This window comes from Rutilus rutilus (genome assembly GCF_951802725.1).
Source record: "Rutilus rutilus genome assembly, chromosome: 24".
In the NCBI taxonomy this organism is placed as follows: Eukaryota; Metazoa; Chordata; class Actinopteri; order Cypriniformes; family Leuciscidae; genus Rutilus; species Rutilus rutilus.
In genome coordinates this window covers 10,388,295-10,406,869 of record NC_140228.1, presented here as the reverse complement: position 1 = coordinate 10,406,869, position 18,575 = coordinate 10,388,295, and the positions used below count along the sequence as shown (strand labels likewise).

At 38.4% G+C, this 18,575-nt stretch overlaps 1 protein-coding gene across 10 annotated transcripts; it reads right to left on the bottom strand.

Annotated features, from left to right (window-relative positions):
- Positions 1 to 265: 265 nt before the first annotated feature.
- On the bottom strand, positions 266 to 17,062 carry zmynd11 (zinc finger, MYND-type containing 11). Of its 10 annotated transcripts, XM_084398376.1 has the most exons (18): positions 16,809 to 16,896; positions 13,911 to 14,042; positions 12,979 to 13,035; positions 12,697 to 12,856; positions 11,522 to 11,545; positions 11,178 to 11,210; positions 9,727 to 9,888; positions 7,560 to 7,637; positions 7,356 to 7,448; positions 7,202 to 7,289; positions 7,062 to 7,117; positions 6,898 to 6,975; positions 6,700 to 6,818; positions 5,573 to 5,816; positions 5,410 to 5,481; positions 5,036 to 5,329; positions 4,702 to 4,887; positions 266 to 2,261 (listed from the first exon to the last, which is right to left on the bottom strand). In XM_084398376.1, the coding sequence occupies exons 4-18, from the start codon at positions 12,832 to 12,834 to the stop codon at positions 2,139 to 2,141; spliced, it is 1,788 nt and encodes a 595-aa protein (XP_084254502.1). In that variant the 5' UTR covers positions 12,835 to 12,856; positions 12,979 to 13,035; positions 13,911 to 14,042; positions 16,809 to 16,896; the 3' UTR covers positions 266 to 2,138. The 10 variants fall into 10 exon arrangements, 9 of the variants coding, with proteins under 9 accessions (XP_084254502.1, XP_084254498.1, XP_084254501.1 ...); XM_084398372.1 differs by lacking the exon at positions 12,979 to 13,035 and having other exon boundaries at positions 16,809 to 16,975; XM_084398375.1 differs by lacking the exon at positions 13,911 to 14,042 and having other exon boundaries at positions 16,809 to 16,947.
- Positions 17,063 to 18,575: the final 1,513 nt, after the last annotated feature.

The window sequence follows — 18,575 nt, the reverse complement described above, 5'->3', positions numbered from 1 at the left end:
TGTTGGAAATCTGGACTTACGTGAGAGAGTCTGCATGGTGTATGTAAATATTGTTGGTTAGAGAAAAAAAAGACAAAAAACAAAATTTATTTTGTATGGTGCAGGTGTGTTTGAAATTCTGTTTTGTACACATGATTAAAAGTATTAAATGACACTTTTATAGAAGCCTGCTTTGGCCTACATTCACAAAATATGGTGCAATAAAGTGCTTTGATTGGTAAATTTGTCATTTTTAAATTTGAAAAAGAAAAAGAGCAAAAATAACACCGGTTGATATGTTTTATTTATACATAGTACTGTTACATAATGTAATGCAAGAAAGGGGAAAACGTTTACACCACATTAATTCGTATGCACATGAAAGACAGGTGTTTGTTTACCAGACTTCTCGCTGGGTGTCGGAAATTCTCAGTAGTCATTACTCTGTCCGCATAAATATAAATTAAAAATACATTTCAAAAAGGGTTACTTGCAATTACAAAGTGGCGTCAAATTACCCTAGAAAACAAAAAAGGAGACATACTGCATCACTGATGACACGCAATGATTAACGTAGAGTCCAAAATAAGGTTCACACAACCTGGTTTCATGCACACTGGAATGGAACAAATTACCGTTATATCACAAATATTTTTTTTTTTTCTTTAAAGTTCGACTTTATCAAATACATAGTTAATGCGCTCATGAAATGTACATGTGCTAACGTGCAAACGTCATCGGTCACGGTTAGCGGCAAACAGTTATTTACATGTAGTGCAACAGTGAGGTTGGGAAGGGAGCGAGAGAGAGAGAGAAAGAGAAACAGGCCAGGACAGAAACCTGGATGTATTAGACGTGATTTAAGACTCATCCAGAACTTCAGAGAGAGACCGAATACAGGTGCACGCAATATGGATCTGTGCAAAAACACTAAAGGACCTCACGTTCCCCTACATCCTTCAGCTGATTGATTCTCCTTCCCAAGAGCATCGTAGAAACATTGCTTTTGGGAAACGCAGCCCTGGTCGACATCTCAAAAACACTCTAAAGATAGATCTTACCTCATTTTTACTTAATTTTTGTTATTGCAATATTTAAAAGGACAATAATTCACCTAAATTTTGTCATTTATTCAGCCTCATGTCATTCCATACGCGTTTAACTGAAAAATATAAAATGAGATGTTTAAGTGTCCAAGCTGCTCTTTTCTATAAAGTGAAAGTGGATGGAGACCAAGTCAAGCCATTTACTTTCGTTGAGCAGCACATAAGAGGTTTGGAACAACTTGAAGGCGAGTAATTGGTTGAATTTAAATGATGTAAACTATCCTTTTAACTTCTCCCTCAGGTCAGAAAGTGCCATGAAAAGTCATCCTCGATGATAAAACCCTAAAGCGATCATTTCTGATTGTTTCGTTTACTCTGATCTCTGTACAATCTTAAGTCTGGTTAAGGATCTTGACACGAAATCATCAGGTTTTGTTCACACTTATGAACCTCACTAAAGATCCCACTTGGCAAACATTTAGTACACTTAAGCTACCGCAATGGACCCCAAAATTAGCACATAATTTAGTTTTTTTTTGTTAAAAATTAAAAGTTCTATTTTAAAGTGTGACCATGAAATGTGCATATTGATTAATGGAAGATTGTATCATTCAGACAGACATGACCTGCCATCTTTAAACCCTGTTCCCCAAAAAAAGACATCACAACCACTGATAAAACCAACCGTCGAGTTTAAAAGCACCAACTTCACTCAATGCAGGAGGCAGACATGATTCGCTCATATAAAAAATTCAAATATCTACATAGCTTCAGATTAAGTTGTTTAAAAAGATTACTAGTACTTCACATTTCAGCTAGTCTGTATGCAAGCAAGGCTGATTTCCGTCGTACAGCAAATAAAAGGGTAAAAAAAAAAGGATATGTAAAGAGATACCGTTAAAATCCAAACATAAAACCCATCTCTACGAGGAATACGTGAAATCCCGTGCTCACTTGTCCTGTTAGCGTCCACCGCAACTCAGTAAAATGTCCAGGTAAGTGTCTTTAGGAGCTGGGGTTTAAAATGCTGGCTAAAAAAAAATCAAGAATCCATGATCTATCCAATAGCGTGGCTTGTAGATGGGTGGAGTCGAGAGGAGGGGCGTGGCCAGCTCATCTCTTCCGGCGACAGGTACGTTTGTGATCCGCGTGCCAGTGCTCCTGTTGACATTTGATGGAGCAATACGACGTGTTCCAGCAGCAGTGGTACATCGCCTCTTCTTCACAGTTATAACACTGAAAAATAAAATAAAGAGGACACTGAGATGCAAAGAGTTGCCAAGAAATGAATTCCTGGTTCAACATTCATATTGGTGCATTTCCTAATGAAACAGGACATTTGGGTTGGACATAAAGTGCTTTTCCCTTTTAAAAAAGTAAATCGGTTTAAATTTACATCATTGCAATCATCACGATTGGCTAAATTTAAGTCTGTTGAAGGGGGAGGGATATTTTCATTCTAGAGAGCATTTGATTGGACAAAAATCTGTGTGGTGCAGAATGAGTCATCAATATCTTTGGTTTGTTTTCCCAGAAGGACTAAATTGTGTTAATCTGATTTTCACATTGTTTAGGAGCACAATAGCATACAGATTAGCCTCAAACTCTCATTTTGATTATGGTTAGAACTGGGGTGAGCGGTATGACAAATCTTGTATCACAAGATGAGTAATTTCACAATAATACATATCATGTTAGTTATTTTTGCTAGAAATAAGGTTACTGTACCAATAACATACCAGTGAAATGTAACAATTTGTTGAATTAATGCAAGGAAAAAGTTTAAGAAATTATTGAAGACAAGTAAACCGTAATACAATAAGAATATACAAATCACATGCAATAGGACAAATAAATGGAACAAGTTTTTTGTTTGTTTTTCAAGTAGGTCTTGTGAATTAATTAAATATTCAGTGATCTTAATTAAAGCTACAAAACTTATTTAAAGCAAGACCAATGAGTGATTCTCTCTTTTTCTTTTGTTGTTTGATAACAGAAAGCATCAGGTATTTTAGGCTGCAGACCTAATGCACAGATTTAATGTGTTAACAAACAACCGATTTTCCCAACTGTTAACGTTCACTTGAGATATAACCATAACCATAACCAACAGTGTTTGCGTAAATACTCGCCAAGACGGATTTTATAACATCATTATGTGTGTTTTTGACAGTTCTAGCGTGAAACGACGGTAGTCGCGCGCTCTGACAGGCGGTAAAGCGCGCGCGGGAAGTTTCCTGTCAACGTGCGAGTGCCGAATACGGTTCTTTTTCGGAACATATTGCGCTTTTTTAAATAACTATTTTTAATATCAAGCACATACCGCTCTTTATTTTCTTATTCATTGGTATTTCTTTATCACCCGAACGCCCTTGCTTCCAATTAAAGACGGACATTTATGCAAACATAGGCTACGACTTGCGATTGAGACTTTGTATTATCAGCACGCAGTGTTAACAGTAACATTGCACCACCAACAAAAGATATATGGTTCCAGGGAAGGGACACAATCTTCTGGACAACATCGTTTGTACCCAAACACAAGGTAACAAAATGCACGGGTGGTGCTAGTTTCTCAATAGCCTCATTATTCAGGTTAACCAACTAAACCCGACTCTTCATCTACAGAATAATAACACAAGCCCACAACACAGTATTGATTTAGTCAGGCAGTAATTGATCTTCATTTCCTAATTCTGCCCTCAGAGCAGCAACATTTCCCAGAAGAGAATTTTGAAGCTCAAGTGAATAATATGCTGAAGAACCATTTCTCGTCTCCTAGCCACAGGTAGATGCTATAAATAGACTGTAAATACAACAAGGCAGGCAAATTAGGACTTAGGGAAATAAGGAAAACAAGTTCTAAGACGAAAAATAATTACACATACTGATGCCAGGAGGAAATGCTCTTCAACAGATCATGACAACTTTGCCTGATTCAAACACTCAAGACTATTTTTAAATTACTTAGCTGCATAATGCATTCAAAATCTGGTGAAACATAAGCTTATAAATCATAACTTATTTTTTTAACTAAGACCAAATTGTAACTGATCAGTAACTTCTCAGCTTTTGAATATAGCAGTTATTATTACTATATTTATTCCCCCTTTTATAAATTAAAAAGTCAGGAAATGGTTTGGAATTTCACATTTTACTTGAACTACATTAAAAAGTCTGTTTAAAAACCTACATATTAATTTTCCGACAAAACAATATCAATATTACTCTGGAATGTTTTTTAAATTTTATTTAAATTTTATTTTTGCATAACTTTCAGATGAAAAAGTTGACCATATTAATGTTTATCAATAAAATATAAAACAGGCAAAATATATTTTATTTTGAGACAAATCTAACTAGTCTGAACAACATCATTTAAAATCTCAGTTGATACCAGGGTCAAAATTGGCCCAGTTGCAAAAGGTATACTTTTTTATTTTTATGGTTATATCTTTTAAAATACTTTATATAAAAAAAAAAAAACTAAAAAAAAACGCATGGTTTTTAATAAGGGACCCAAACTTTAAAAATGTGTCAAGAATATCAAACTCATTTAATTTTTAATGCATCTCTTTCAGGTGAAAACAGACTCAAAAGCATTATTGCATTGTTGACTGTCTGGTGGTTTTAACAGTTTGTATCAAACCTCAAGATGTTCTGAAGGTTCACTCACCCACTGCTTCTTCTTGGTCTGGGAAAGAAGTTGTTTATGCTGAGCTACCATCTTCTTCATCTCCTCCATGAGCTCCTCTTTGCACTTCTCCTTCACCTGTTTGCACTTTCTCTCCATCTCAGCCTGCGTGCTGGACACCGCTTTGTTCACCGCCTGCCGTTTCTCCTCTTCCATCTCCCCTCGCAACTGTAAGGACGACCACATTGCTGAGTTTGCTGCGATTTTCCCCCCCTTTCCACCAACAGTGTGGCTTTCTTGGAGGAAAAGGGGTATCTTTAAATCTGGCCACAAGAGGGAGCCAAATGTAAGTCCGAAATGAAAAAACGTTCCTCACCTTGTCCAGAGCCTCTTTCAGGACGCGTTCGGTCTCCCGCTTGTTCTCCGCTTTCATCATTTCTTTAACGTCGCTGAAGATCTTGGTGTATTTGTCGTGGCACATGTTTTGGCAGTTGCCCTCGTTGAGCGTCTGTGTGCCTCGGTGTACCATGCGGGTGGCCGGTGAGGAGGAGGAAGGCGGCGAGCCAGACTTCTTGGTCTGGGTGTAGACGGACATACGCTCCGGCTGATGTGGAACAGCTGTTGGGATCTCTTGGCTGGAGCTGACGGCTTCCATCTCGGGCTCTGGTTCCTGATATAACAGCAAGGAGATGGTAAAGGATAACGAACTCAATGCCACATCTCACTCAATAAACATGATGCATTACAAACCTCTTCTTTGGGCTCTGCGACTTGGGAACGGCGGCTCTTTTTAGCTTTGGGCTCTTGGTTGCCTTTTGACTGCTGTTAAAGATCAGAACAAGATACCAAATAAAGCGAATGTGAATTCAACAAAATGTGAATTTTGACATTTCTGTGCCACCGAAGTGCTAACCTGCTCGTTGGATGTGGAAGAGATGCTTGACTCCGCCTCTTCCTGTCTCTCTTCTTGTCTTTCGTGCCGCTCCGACCGGTCATGCTTCTCTTCCGGCTTCCCCTTCCAGGTACGACCCTCCCTCACGAAGCGCTGGTGGAGCTCCAGCTCATCACATGCCTTTTTCCAGCCCGAGCTACGCTTCACCTGCAGCTGCTGCACACTGACCGTGATCTCCTGGATGTTGTCAGAAGGAATCCATGCCCTGCAGCGAGACAGACACGAGCCTGCTAGTTTCACAAGATAGTATCTCCACATACAGATTTACACCAGGTCTACACTTGTGTATGTGTGTATATGTATACATATGTATATATATGTATAGGTACAAGCGGGAGATATATATATATATAGCGGTCGACGCGCGTTCATGGCAGATGGATGCCGGCGTATGACATAGGACGTAGCGTTTGATTTAGCTATACTTCGTTCAACGTCACGACGCTTCCTACGCCATACGGCAGCATTCATCTCCCGTGAACGCGCGTCGACCATTGCCGGAAGCCAGTTATTTTCATTCATAAAGTTTTAAATATGTATATTTTTACGACAAAACCGCACGGATTACCCTCAGAAGGCCTTCGTTTATCCCCCTGGAGCCGGATGGATTACTTTTGTGAAGGATGCATGCACATTTTGGGACTTGAAGGAGGTGGACCCCATAGCTTCACATTATAACCACTGAAAGTTCTAAGACATTTTCTAAAATAACTGAAAATGTGTTCGTCTGAAAAAAGATTGACATATTCATCTCGAACGGCTTGAGGGTGAGTAAATCATGGGTTAAATATCATTTTTGGCCGAACTATCAGTTGCTTTCAGTTAAAACAGCTTAAACATGCATTTTAGGCTGGGACTAGACATAAGCCTTGTCTTTGAAACCGGGGGTAAATTTTCCCAATATTTATTTATTTTATAGCAAGATCACTGCCAGCAAAATCACTGCGAATATGTTGTGAATATTTGGTATATCACCCAGCTCTAATCAATCAATAAAGAGTCAATAGAATAGAATGAACTTCTGAAGTCTCATGACTCTCCTTTTAAATCAAATATTGTTCATGATCCTATTATAACCTGAGGCTCACCTTTGATGCTGGTGACCAAAGAACCGAACGTCCACCTGGTTGCCCTCCCTCTTCATCACCTTGGCAGGCCAGTAACCAAAGCCCTTCATCCTGGCCCACACCAGCTCATGATTCGGACTCTGATCACAGACAAACATTGTTTTATACACTCACAAATCACACAGAAATCTGCAGAAATGAGTGTGTGTCTGTGCTTACACAAGGGAAACAGAACCAGTTGTCGGGTCGTGCATTCGAGAGATAGAAGCAGTGTCTGCACAACATTAACTCGTTCAGCTGGAACAAACAAATAAATCGCATAATTCATTGTTCATAAAGGGTACAAAATCGTGCTTAAACAAGCTTAAAATGCTCAGTCTGACCTCGTGGCATGTGTCGTTGTAAAGAAGTCTCGCAATTTCCGTCTGATCGCTGTTGACTGTTGACAGAGAATGTGGAATCGGTTAAGTTGACACTGGAGTTGTGTCATAAATCACACTGATGACTGCGGTACAGAACTCACCTCCGTGCAGAATGGCTGTGTTGTGAACTATAAGCTGAGCGTCGGCCCTGAACTCCTCAAAGCTCTTGTACTTCCCCTCTGAGATGTTCTGTAGGGGAACAGAAGACACATGAGAACGTGCCGAGGCTGATGGAACATGTTTCTACTAGTGTACCTCTTGTATGTTCTCCACATCCAGAGGTGTGTGGATCAGTCTTCTGTACACGGGTTGCTTTGTCTCCTTTCCTTTCTTGTGCAGGTCCACAGCCTGAAAGAAGAAATCTGTTTCACATCTCAACAGAAAAATGCACGTGGAGAAAAAGCTTCATTTCTACGTGATTTAGTGTGAAAAAGTATGAAGCTAAAATGTGAAACGCACCCTTTCCTTCATGCGTCCAAGAATGAACTTCAGGTATGTCATCATTTCCTGTTTGTTCAAATTCTTCCTTTTACTGCCCTGTTGGTAAACATCACCATTAGAAACTAATGACTGAATAACCACATCATTATTTATGTTAACTTTAAAAAATGCATTTGGGGGTTTAACAGTCACAAAACCAAATCAAAACCATGCATTTCAAATTCTTGAATTTACACTACAAAAGAGGCAGTAAGATTTCTCTCTCCGAAGCTGCACATGTTTGATCAATAATACAGTAATATTTTGAAATACTATTACAATTTTAAGTGCATTTTAAAATGTAATTTATTCCTGTGATGGCAAAGCTGAACTTTCAGCATCATTACTCCAGTCTTCAGTGTCACATGATCCTTCAGAAATCATTTTAACACTGATTTGCTGCTCAAGAAACATTTATTTTTATTATCAGTGTTGAAAACAGTTGTGCTGCCTAATAATTCTGTGGGAACCTGTGATTGTTTTTTTCCCGGGTTCTTTGATTAAATTAAAGGAGAACTCGGCAACTCTAGCGAACTCTAGTCACTTATTCGCTGATTTTCCCTTTTGTTGTCGCATGTTTTCCCCACGAGCTCCCCCTACAGCTGTGGGGGGGCGTATATTTCACAACACGGCCGTAAAAACTCACTTGCGGCGGCCTCCTCCCCCTCTCTACCGCTGCTCATCGGAGCAAGCCAACTGTATCATGTGGAGCTATGTCTACGAGGTGGGTAATCTGGTAATACATCATACATGCGTGTGTGTTTATGTCGAATTGCCGTAAAGCAATTCGTGTTTCGCGGTCGCTCTCGTTCTCGTTTCTCACGAGACTTCCAATTTCTATCTTGCCGGGACGCGATATTTTTTTTCACAGGATGGTAGGGGAAGACTCATGAATATTTATTAGGGAAGTCATCCCTGATTGGTCTTAACCCCAGTGACGGGTAGGTTTAGGGCGGGGTTAGGGGTAGGTCATCAGACCCCCAGTGGCGGGTAGGTTTAGGGGTGGGGTTAGGGGTAGGTCATCAGACCAATCAGGGATGACTTCCCTAATGAATATTCATGAGTCTCCCCCTACCATCCTGTGAAAAAAAAATATCGCTGCCGGGACGGTAGTCCCCAAGTTGCAAGGTTGGTTTTCCGCCTGGGAACGCTGGGGGGAGCGGGGAAAGTCACCAATATCACCAGAACAGGTTGTTTAACCATCCAAATGATTTCTAGACAGTTTTATTAAGTTAAAAAAGTTACCAAGTTCTGCTTTAATATTTTGCGCAATTGAAATATTTAGTAACATTATAAATGCCTTTACTCTCACTTTTTTTTGTATCAATTTAATGCATCCTTGCTGAATAAAAGATACTTTTTTTTTTTGGCATGACATGAAGCTATATATTTGGGGAATTTTCTATATAGATTATATCAATGTCATTTCTATTTGAAAATGAATATTTTATATATATATATTTAAAAAAATCTGAGCATTATTATATCCACAATTAAAATAAAATATTCTATATCCTTTTAATAATCAGAATAATATTCAGCAATAATAATTAAATAGTTTATTATCCTAAATATAAACTGTTGCCAAGCAACATGAGCAAATGGGTATATGAGCTAAATAAACTAGCATATGCTCCAGCCCTATGACCCTAAAAGGTTGTATAAAGAGCAATGAATGATTATCAACTAAAATGGCAAAATTTACAATCTCGACTAGCCGTTTTCTAATGGTCTCTCTGTACTAGAGATGCCCAAACCAGGGCCAGCGAGCCAAAGTTGGTCCATGATGACCTTTGATATGGGCCGCCATGCCATGAGGAGAAAAATATAGCCTAGAAAAAAAAACAAGCTATTGAAGTAGATGTCTGCCGGTATTTGGTAATACTGTTTATCACGGCATTAAATATGCACACTATTGTTTCCATGGGCAATTCAAAATACTGTGAACCAGTCTAGATAACATATTAGCATAATTGTTTTAATTTCTCTGAACTTAGAGTAGCTTAATTTTCATCAACGAGTCAAGATTCAGAACGTTCTTCTAATGCAACCCTAGAAACTGTTACTTTCAGCCCACGGACCTCAGTCAAGTTAGATTTTTGCTCTTTTGGTGTAAAAAGTTTGGCCACATCTGTTCTGTACCCACCCTGCAGATGCCGCACTGCCAGTGGGAGGTTGAGTCCCGTGGCCGGTGGTCTTCAGACAAACAACGGAGGTGGTAGACTCGGAAACAGCCGTCACACTCCATCACGTCTCCGGGAAGGTGACACTCAAAGCAGTACCAGTCGTGACTTTCTGCTTCCCAGTCCTGAAACACACACAAGTATAGTAATGCACATCCCCGCCCACCTGGGCCACCACCAAGCTCTCGGGAACAACACCACTGATCCAGGAAAGCTTTGTCCTGCAAATAACCTGCAAATACAATCTTGGGAAATAGATTTAAGATCAGCCCTCTTACTTTGAAATGCTTTTAAGATATAGACTCTGGGGTTTCTGTCAAATTAGTGACCAGAGCCCTGAGAGGCAAATAGTAATAATACTAATAATAATAAATATGTAGTCTTGGTAAAATCACCAGAAACATTACTTTCACATTCATTATATACAAGTATGTATACTGTGTATATATATTAATCAAGTTTGAAGCTGAGAAAACGCAAAGTATGAGAGCTGTTCTTATATGATTATCAGTAAAGGACAGAGAGAGCAAAAGTATAAAAACCCCACTCATTAGTTATAATAAAGAAACAATCAATCAAAAGATTGTAGGTGTATATGTTTATATTATGAATATGAGAGGAACACAAGCATGTTACATTTTTGCTTTTTGGATCCATTTAAATGGCCATTTTTTCATGTTTTTACAATGCTTCTGAACAATACGTGTAGTAGTAAAGACTTAAAGCCTGTTCTACATTGATTAAACACTTTCAAAGACTAAGAAAGCTACAGATTTAAAACAGAAAATAGCACTATATACTTTCAATCAAATGGCCATTTAAATCAAACCTCGAATATGACAAAATATTCTTTGAATGAAACGGTGAGCAATCACATTCTCACATGCCACGATCACATCCACCATGTGTTAACACTATCCTCTAAAAATATCATCCATCTATAGTACATTTCTCAAAACACACCAACACACACCAGAGACAATCCACCATTTTCACTGATCTGGTTACAGTACAAAATCTCAAGGATTTGGCAAACGTTTTAACTTCGGAAAATGCTGGTGCTGTCTACAAATCGTTTTTATTCTTACCTTTAAAATGGGGCTAAACCAGTGTAAGATGTTAACAGGGGTTTAAAGCAAAAATGCCAAAGACAGTGACAAAAAAAAAAAAAGTCACCTTAATAATGCATAATATTTCAAAAATATGAGTTGATTTAATTTTACAGGTAATAGATTTCCATCCTGAAAAGGAAAAGCTAACTTCTGACACTGGTCTTAGCCCTAGTAAACAGCTCAGCAAACACAGGTCTAACTGGTTCTGACATTGAATAGGTCTTGACATTGACATAAAAATCTCGCAAAAACAAAATCTTGATTTGTAAAACATGTAAGATTAATATGTGAAGCATACGCACATCTTGAAAAAGAGCATCAGTAGGCAAAGAGGGCTAGAGAAGAGAGAAATCACTAAAAATGAGCATTCATTGGCAAAACAAGGCGCACAAAACCTCACACAGAACAGCACTGAAGTGACATAAAGCCAGTATAGCAGCGTATTATCATAATATTTAGACTGATACTTAAATAGAACGATTTAGATTTCATGGAAAATTTCAGATTTGGAGGCAAAAGTCTGAAGGCCACATAGAAGCTTCTTTCAGTTCAGCTGCTGTCCCATGCGCAGGTTACACATACTATTAACTAAAGGGCAGATTATGTTGTTAATTAAAGAAATCACAGCAACTGGACGTGAACATACCTTGCTTCCTTCTGACATCTGCTCCTGCGATTGCAAGTGATCCAAAAAACATTGTTTAAAATCCTAATCTGAGAGCCGGGATTGGCTGAAACTAACCACAGGCGCTCCGTGTTAGGGACTCGCAGGTGGGTGTTTGGTGTGAGAAGTACCGGAATTCAGCACAGTTACAACATGAACATTAATCTACACTGCTATCATATTCATAAATATGCTGTTTTTACATTCACTAACATTCAAAATTTTGGGGTCAGTAAGATTATGTTTTTTAAAGCCGCTTATTATGCTCCAAAGCTTCATTTATTTGGTCAAAAATACAGTAAAAATAGTAATAATGTGAAATATTACTACAACTTCAAATCATTTTCAGCATCATTACTGTCACATGATCCTTCAGAAATCATTCTAATATGCTGATCTGGTGCTCAAAGAAACATTTCCTATTATTATCAATGTTAAAACAGTTGTGCTACTTAATATTTCGCATGTTAATATAATATATAACATGTCTTCTGGATTATTTGATGTATTAAAAGTTCAAAAGAGCTGCATTTATTGTAGCATTAATGTAAATGTCTTTACTGTCACATTTGATCAAATGTAATTGATTCTTGGTCAATTTAAAATTACTGACCCAAACTTTTGAACAGTAGTGTGCATGTAGGAAGGTCTTTCATGCAAAAAAAGCCAAGACTTGGGTATTTTTTTAAATGAAGACGACACGCATGGCTGATGAAGTCTGGGATGAATGCATATATTCCTATCTGTAAGCCATTCCCCAAAAACAAACAGTGCTTCCTTCAAACATGCTCTCTCACACAGCAGAGGAATGTCTCTATGTGCTGGTGAAGGCACTGAAACATCTGCATCTACCATTACTAGTGCATATGGAGGAAGTTTACAGCGGAAAACTCACTGTTGAACATTAAAGTCATGAACTTTATCAACTGATTTTTTTGGTCCATATAAGCTAAGCAACTAATCAAATATTTGCTGATGGACTTCAGAGGTTCATGACTGTGTTGGAGCCAGCAGCATTATCTAATTTTTGAGCTCTTTATTTCATTTGATTAATGTGTAGTAAAACCAAGCCATGTTTACCTTTCGCATTTCTATCTAAGAGGCATGTAGATAAAAATATGTTGTTTAAAATAGACATGCTCTGGTATATGTCTCACCATCTCGTCTCCTGGGAGCCAGTATCCCTCTTGTTCGATCCCGGCTTTGGAGCCTTTGCAGCCGACGGTGAGCGTCTCCACCACCAGACCGTCTTTCACAGCCAGAACCAGCTGCCTGGCCGTTTCTTTAGGGTGCATCCCATACACACGACTTAAATATCTGCATGAAAACAAGGCCATCTCTTAAGATATTTTAAATGAATGCATTAAAGGTATAGGTCGCCCAAAAATGAAAATTCTGTCATCATTTACTCTAGGAGTGTAACGGTTCAAACTACTCACGGTTCGGTTTTTGTATCACGGTTTTAGGGTCACGGTTTCAGTACGGTTCGGTATGTGCTATGTTCAGGGAAAAAAGGACTACTGTCAAATAACAATAAAGAAAATAAGAACAAATAATCAAACTACAAGCAACAGCACAAATAAATACAATAGACCAAAGATACAACTAAAATAAACAGTGCTTTTTTGAGGCTTTTCAGGTTGACATCATTTTTGTGTGATTTTTTCCGTTCAAACAAGATTTTTCACAAAGAACTCAATATTTGTGTGCTGCCTGATACGCGGATCAGATGAGTGCGCACTTTCGCGTCTTCTTGCGCTTGAATGTTTACATTGACTGGTCATATTAGGGCATACAGCACTCGCATTGAACAAAGTTTACAAAGAGTGACTGTTTTGTCTACATTTTTTTCATCAATGTTGTAAAGTACTGGGAAGCCAGAATGTGTATCCATCGACAGAAACATACATTAGCCGAACTCTGTTTTACACATGATTTTCAACAAACCATATTATGCGTTGTCAGATTTGAGATGAACCACGGTGCAAGTGCTTGCTGAACCGTGGGGTGGAGAACGGTATGGTTAGATTTTTTTACCGAGAACCGTTACACCCCTAATTTACTCACCCTAAAGTTGTTTCAAACCTGTATACATTTCTTTGTCCTTTGTATTTTTAAGAACAGCTGTAGGGCACCATTGACTTTTATAGTATTTTTTTCCCCATACTGTGGAAGTCAATGGCGCCCTACAACTGTCTGGTTACCAACATTCTTCAAAATATCTTCTTTTGTGTTCAGCAGAAGAAAGAAATTCATACAGGTTTAGAACAACTTGAGGCAGAGTAAATGAGGACAGAATTTTCATGTTTGGGTGAACTATCCCTTTAAAATGCGATAGTGTTATTAAAGGGAGTCGAGTTAAAGCAATTACTTTGAGATTCTGTCCATGTTTGCGATTTGTTTCTGATTGCGGATGACTTCAATGGCCGACCAGACATACTGAACCACCTTAGGGTCCGCTTGCCTCTTCTTCACCACCCTTGACATTGTGGCCAGTTCCAACCTAGGACGAATACCAAAACCCTTGAACAAAAACTCACGCTTCCCACAATAAACAAAGTACCGTCTTAAGAGCCTAGGTGCTTGCATATAAGCAAAATGTAAATATTTGTTAGTCTTGTCAGAGAGAGCATTAAATTGCACCATTTATCTAAACGGTGCATCTCATGAACGATTACTCTTTTCATCGTTGTGGACAAACAATAGATCTTCTCAGAAAATGGCACCAAAATAAACATAACTTCTTCATTATGTCTCCATCTAAATGGACTCTAAACTCTATGTTCTCTTTATAAAGAGCTCTTGCAAATAACCACACGAGGTTAAACATTAAGCTTTCTAATAAAACTCCTCAGAACAGTGCTGTTAATGTCGAAGGATATCAAAGTCAACAACAAGAAAAACTAAATATAGTCCTTCCCATCATCATAACAGAACAGCAGAGATTTACAGTCAAAATGACATGTAGAGTGCAAAACAAGTTCTATAAAAAACCTCAACAGTATTCACTCTGCAAAGTGCCCGGCGCCCGCAGTATTTTAGGTCTCCATGTGGCATGAAGAACAGATAAAAACGACCGTCACATTTAATGCCGTTGTGCATACTGTAAGTTACAGCTTCTCCAATCAACTGCCAGATGGTTCTGAAACTCCTTCTGTACGCTGCAATTTATTAATGAAAGCGTGTTCTAATGAGTTTCCAGGAATAAGAACAACAAGACAGGCTCATTAATTAAATTACGGAAATAACAGTTTTCGAAGTACAAGACATTAATCTAACAATGTTGTAAAGCCTTAGCTGAAAAATGTTGTTTCCATTTCAATAAACAAATAATGTCTGGAAAGAACAGACGTAGAATGATATGCAACACCACGACATTATTCATGTGGGGGTAAAAAACTTTTAGTCATTTGCATTTTACAACATTCAAAACTCCACTCAGTTTTCTAATGTCTAGTGCTCTCTGTTGTGGTTAACTGACTCCTATTGGCCTGGATGCATAAATACTGCTGGTCACAACACACCTGTCTATCATATACTTTATTGTAAAACACCTTGGTCGTGCCTGAAACTGTTATATGTAGGTAAAACATTGGGTAAATTCCAACTGGCATTTTTGCATCCTTGAAGGGCACTTTGGGAAGGAGACGCCATTTGTAGGGGCGTTCCAAACGAAAGTGAACAACTGAATCCCTTCGCGAAGGGCCCTTCCACAAGTCTGTTAGTGAAGGGAGCATGCGATGGTCAATTCAAGGAAGTGATTTTATTGTTTATTGTCATGTGACCCAGGGTGGCAAATCCTCACAATTCATTTAGATTTAGATATAAGCGTTTGAGTTAACGTATAAACAATAATTCAAGTTGTTTTGTTGTTATATAGACAAATTTGTGTCATGCATTTCATATTTAGTTTAAAAAAAAAAAGTTTCATAGGTAAGAAATGTTTTTAATGCTTCATGTTTAATAAGAGCAGATTGGGAACGCACACATATAAAGCATATTTTAAAAATGTACATTTATTTGTATGCTGTGTGGTAAGATTCCATGTGAAGCTAATGAGGAAATTACGTGGTCTTGCTTTGCTCCCTTTACCAAGTGCGTTCCAAACGGCATCATTATTACACACAAGTGCCCTGCTCCCTCCAAAGTCCCCACTTCAAGGGCTCTGCCCTTCTTAGTGAGTAGGGCATAGGGATGCTCATTCTGATTGGAATTTACCCATTTGCTGAATTCGGAACCACATACAAGTGCATTACTCTTACTACTTTTACCATACAGTATCTTTCTATGGTAGAAATACTAAGTAGTATGCGGTTCCGAATTCAGCATTATTATCATCACTACTAGCAACATGGTCATTTGCATGGCTGGTCACGTGACGTCAACATAGCAGCACCTATGAAGTGGCGACCCGCTCCATGTACAATCAAAACGCCTTTGTAGAAGACTGATATACATCTGCATTCTTAAATCATGCGTATTTTAATTGTATTTATTTATTTATGTGTAAAAAAAAAAAAAAAAAAGTAACTAAAAATTAGTTAGCAAAATTCACAGAGTGCTGCTTTGATGTCATCAGCGAGACCTGTCGCTTTATTGCGCAATACATTTGCAGAAAGGATGAGAACCGATCACTTCCTGATCGAATATTACCACAACAACGTTATCCTTTGTAACAATCTTAACTTTTATTCACACTATTACAGTCTACAAATGTTGCCAGTGTTTTTTTAAACCGCCCACAGATGGCTACAGTAGCAACAGCAGCTCATGTGATCCACAGCCCGAGTGCTGGAATGTATGGCGCAAAAGCATTAAGAACACGTTTATATTAACGAAGCGACCAAAATAATGTCATTTCAAAAACCATGATGACTTTAACAGCTGCCTGTCTCATTTATGATCAATCAAATCCAGCGCAAATCCCGCTTTTCGGTCACAGTGCCTAAAAGAAACAACATACGGATGTCTAAGAGTCGCAAAACTACAAACGTTAGGACATCGTAAACGCGCGAGCTGTTTTTGTCACGCGCTTCATATAACCAAACCGCAAGGAATCACTATTAATAATCGAATCAAATTGCAAATGGAGGGAAAACCTTCATCGGTGCCTAGACATTCTTGTTGGTTGGTTGGTGAGCTACACGGACGCCATGTTGATATCCCTCCCTCGTTTCTAGACAAAACCAACCAGTTGGGAGTGGATTTTTTTTTTGTTCTTCTTTGCCGTGAATGTCATGAAATCGATCCGGTTTATGCGCTTACTTACCGCTGTCCGACAGCTGATCAAACGCCTCGCCGTTCAGTCGCACTTTAGGATGTAACGCAGCGCTGGTTACATTTGTGTTTCCGGAGTTAAATGTCAGAATTGTGGTTGGTTGGAGGAGCCCGGCCACAGTTGAGAGCTCGGAGGGGGTAAACAGACACACAGTACAGGCTGTGGGAGAACTCTAGTGGCAGGACGCAGGAGTTGCGCGCTTTACTTTGCACGTCTCACCTTCAAGCTTTTTTCACTTTAACTTAGCCTAGCCTACTACATTTCCCCCCGGTTTCGCAGACAAGGTTTAAGCCTAGTCCCAGTTTAAAATGCAAATTTGAGTTTTAACTGAAAGCAACTTGCACTGACATATCTTAAAATATGTCAGTGCCATTGTTTTGTCTCAAGATGCACACCAGTAATGTTTTTTTATTTTCTTAGGCTCGTTTTTAAAAGTTACTTAAATGTCCTAATTAAAACTAAGACCTAATCCTGGCTTAGTCTAAGCCCTGTGTGTGAAACTGGGCCTTATTTTACTAGTTTTTGTATTCATAAATGTAAATTCCAAGTAAAACTTCTCTTTTCTTAACTTTTATAGTTGGTAATGATTCATCTGACGATGAGGACATCATCTAAAAAATGCATGCATTTATTATTATGATTCCGAATCCGCAATATTATATGTTTTGAGACTTTGCTGGAACATGTCATCAAATATTAAATGAGCTGTTTCATTTTTCAATTCAGTTTAAATTAAGTTTGTTACAGTTAGTATGAAACATGTCTGCATACAAACTACCTTTATGTTTTCTGGAAACAAACTAAATGAAGTTAAATTAAAATTAAATTAAATAAGATACATTAAATAAAAACTAAATAAAAGGTTGCAAGTAACATGATTGCAAATTTAGCCTGCAGAATATCAGGGCTGGCTATGGGAACAAATATTGGTTTGTCGCAGTTGATAAAGTCTATCGAGTCTATCGACATTTTCCAAGTCTATCGACAATAGACTAGAGTAATAGAATGATGAATACTAATAATCTTTCTAAATGTGTCAACTAAATACTACTTTTTTAATAATAGAAATAAGTTCATAAAATAAGTTTTACTTCAAAACCTTCACATTGAAGGTTACTGTATGCATAAATATGTATTATCCTCACTTTATGTTGTGAATGTTGATTTAAAAGTAATGCTAATTATACTAATAAAGCATCAATTGCAACTCTAAATATATTATAAGAGCTATTTCTTTGGACTGGAGTAAATAGGATGATCAGGGGCCTGTACCATGAAGCCGGATTAGGTGGCTAGCCGGCTATGTTTCAGCTTAGTTTCCGCCAACCCTGGGTTTTAGGTACTATGAAAGTAGCTCGGCTTTAATCGGTGTTCGTTGCCATGGTATCTTACGCTGCACGGCTAACCTGCTCCGGGGCAGGTTATGTTCTGGATTCGAGATCTCAGACTGAAGTTTGACCAATCAGCTGAGAGCAAAGAAACATATAGGTGACGTAACTTATTCCAAGTGTTTGTTGCAATGACTTCACCTTTTCTTCCAAATCCGGTGGACATCTCAGCGCAAATTGTTAGACGAGCACTTTGTAAAGAAAGAGTTTTTAGCCTGACAAAATCCCCTTGCCTTTCCTGATAGTTACTTGTATGAAAGATACAGCTTTTCCGCGGAAGGAATGTCTTATTTTGCGAACTTCTTGAGCCGCACATAAATAATTTAACACGTCGAATTCATGCACTTACTGTACCGCAAATGGTATTGCG

What these genes read in the sequence shown, in the direction of transcription:
- zmynd11 (XM_084398372.1), bottom strand. Translation starts at nt 14,026, where the DNA reads ATGTCAAGGGTGGTGAAGAAGAGGCAAGCGGACCCTAAGGTGGTTCAG. An exon ending in AGATGTCAGAAGGAAGCAAG is followed by an intron (nt 11,211 to 11,521) that starts GTATGTTCACGT and finishes TCTCTTCTCTAG; the next exon opens with CCCTCTTTGCCTACTGATGC. An exon ending in ACTGGTTCTGTTTCCCTTGT is followed by an intron (nt 6,819 to 6,897) that starts GTAAGCACAGAC and finishes GTCTGTGATCAG; the next exon opens with AGTCCGAATCATGAGCTGGT.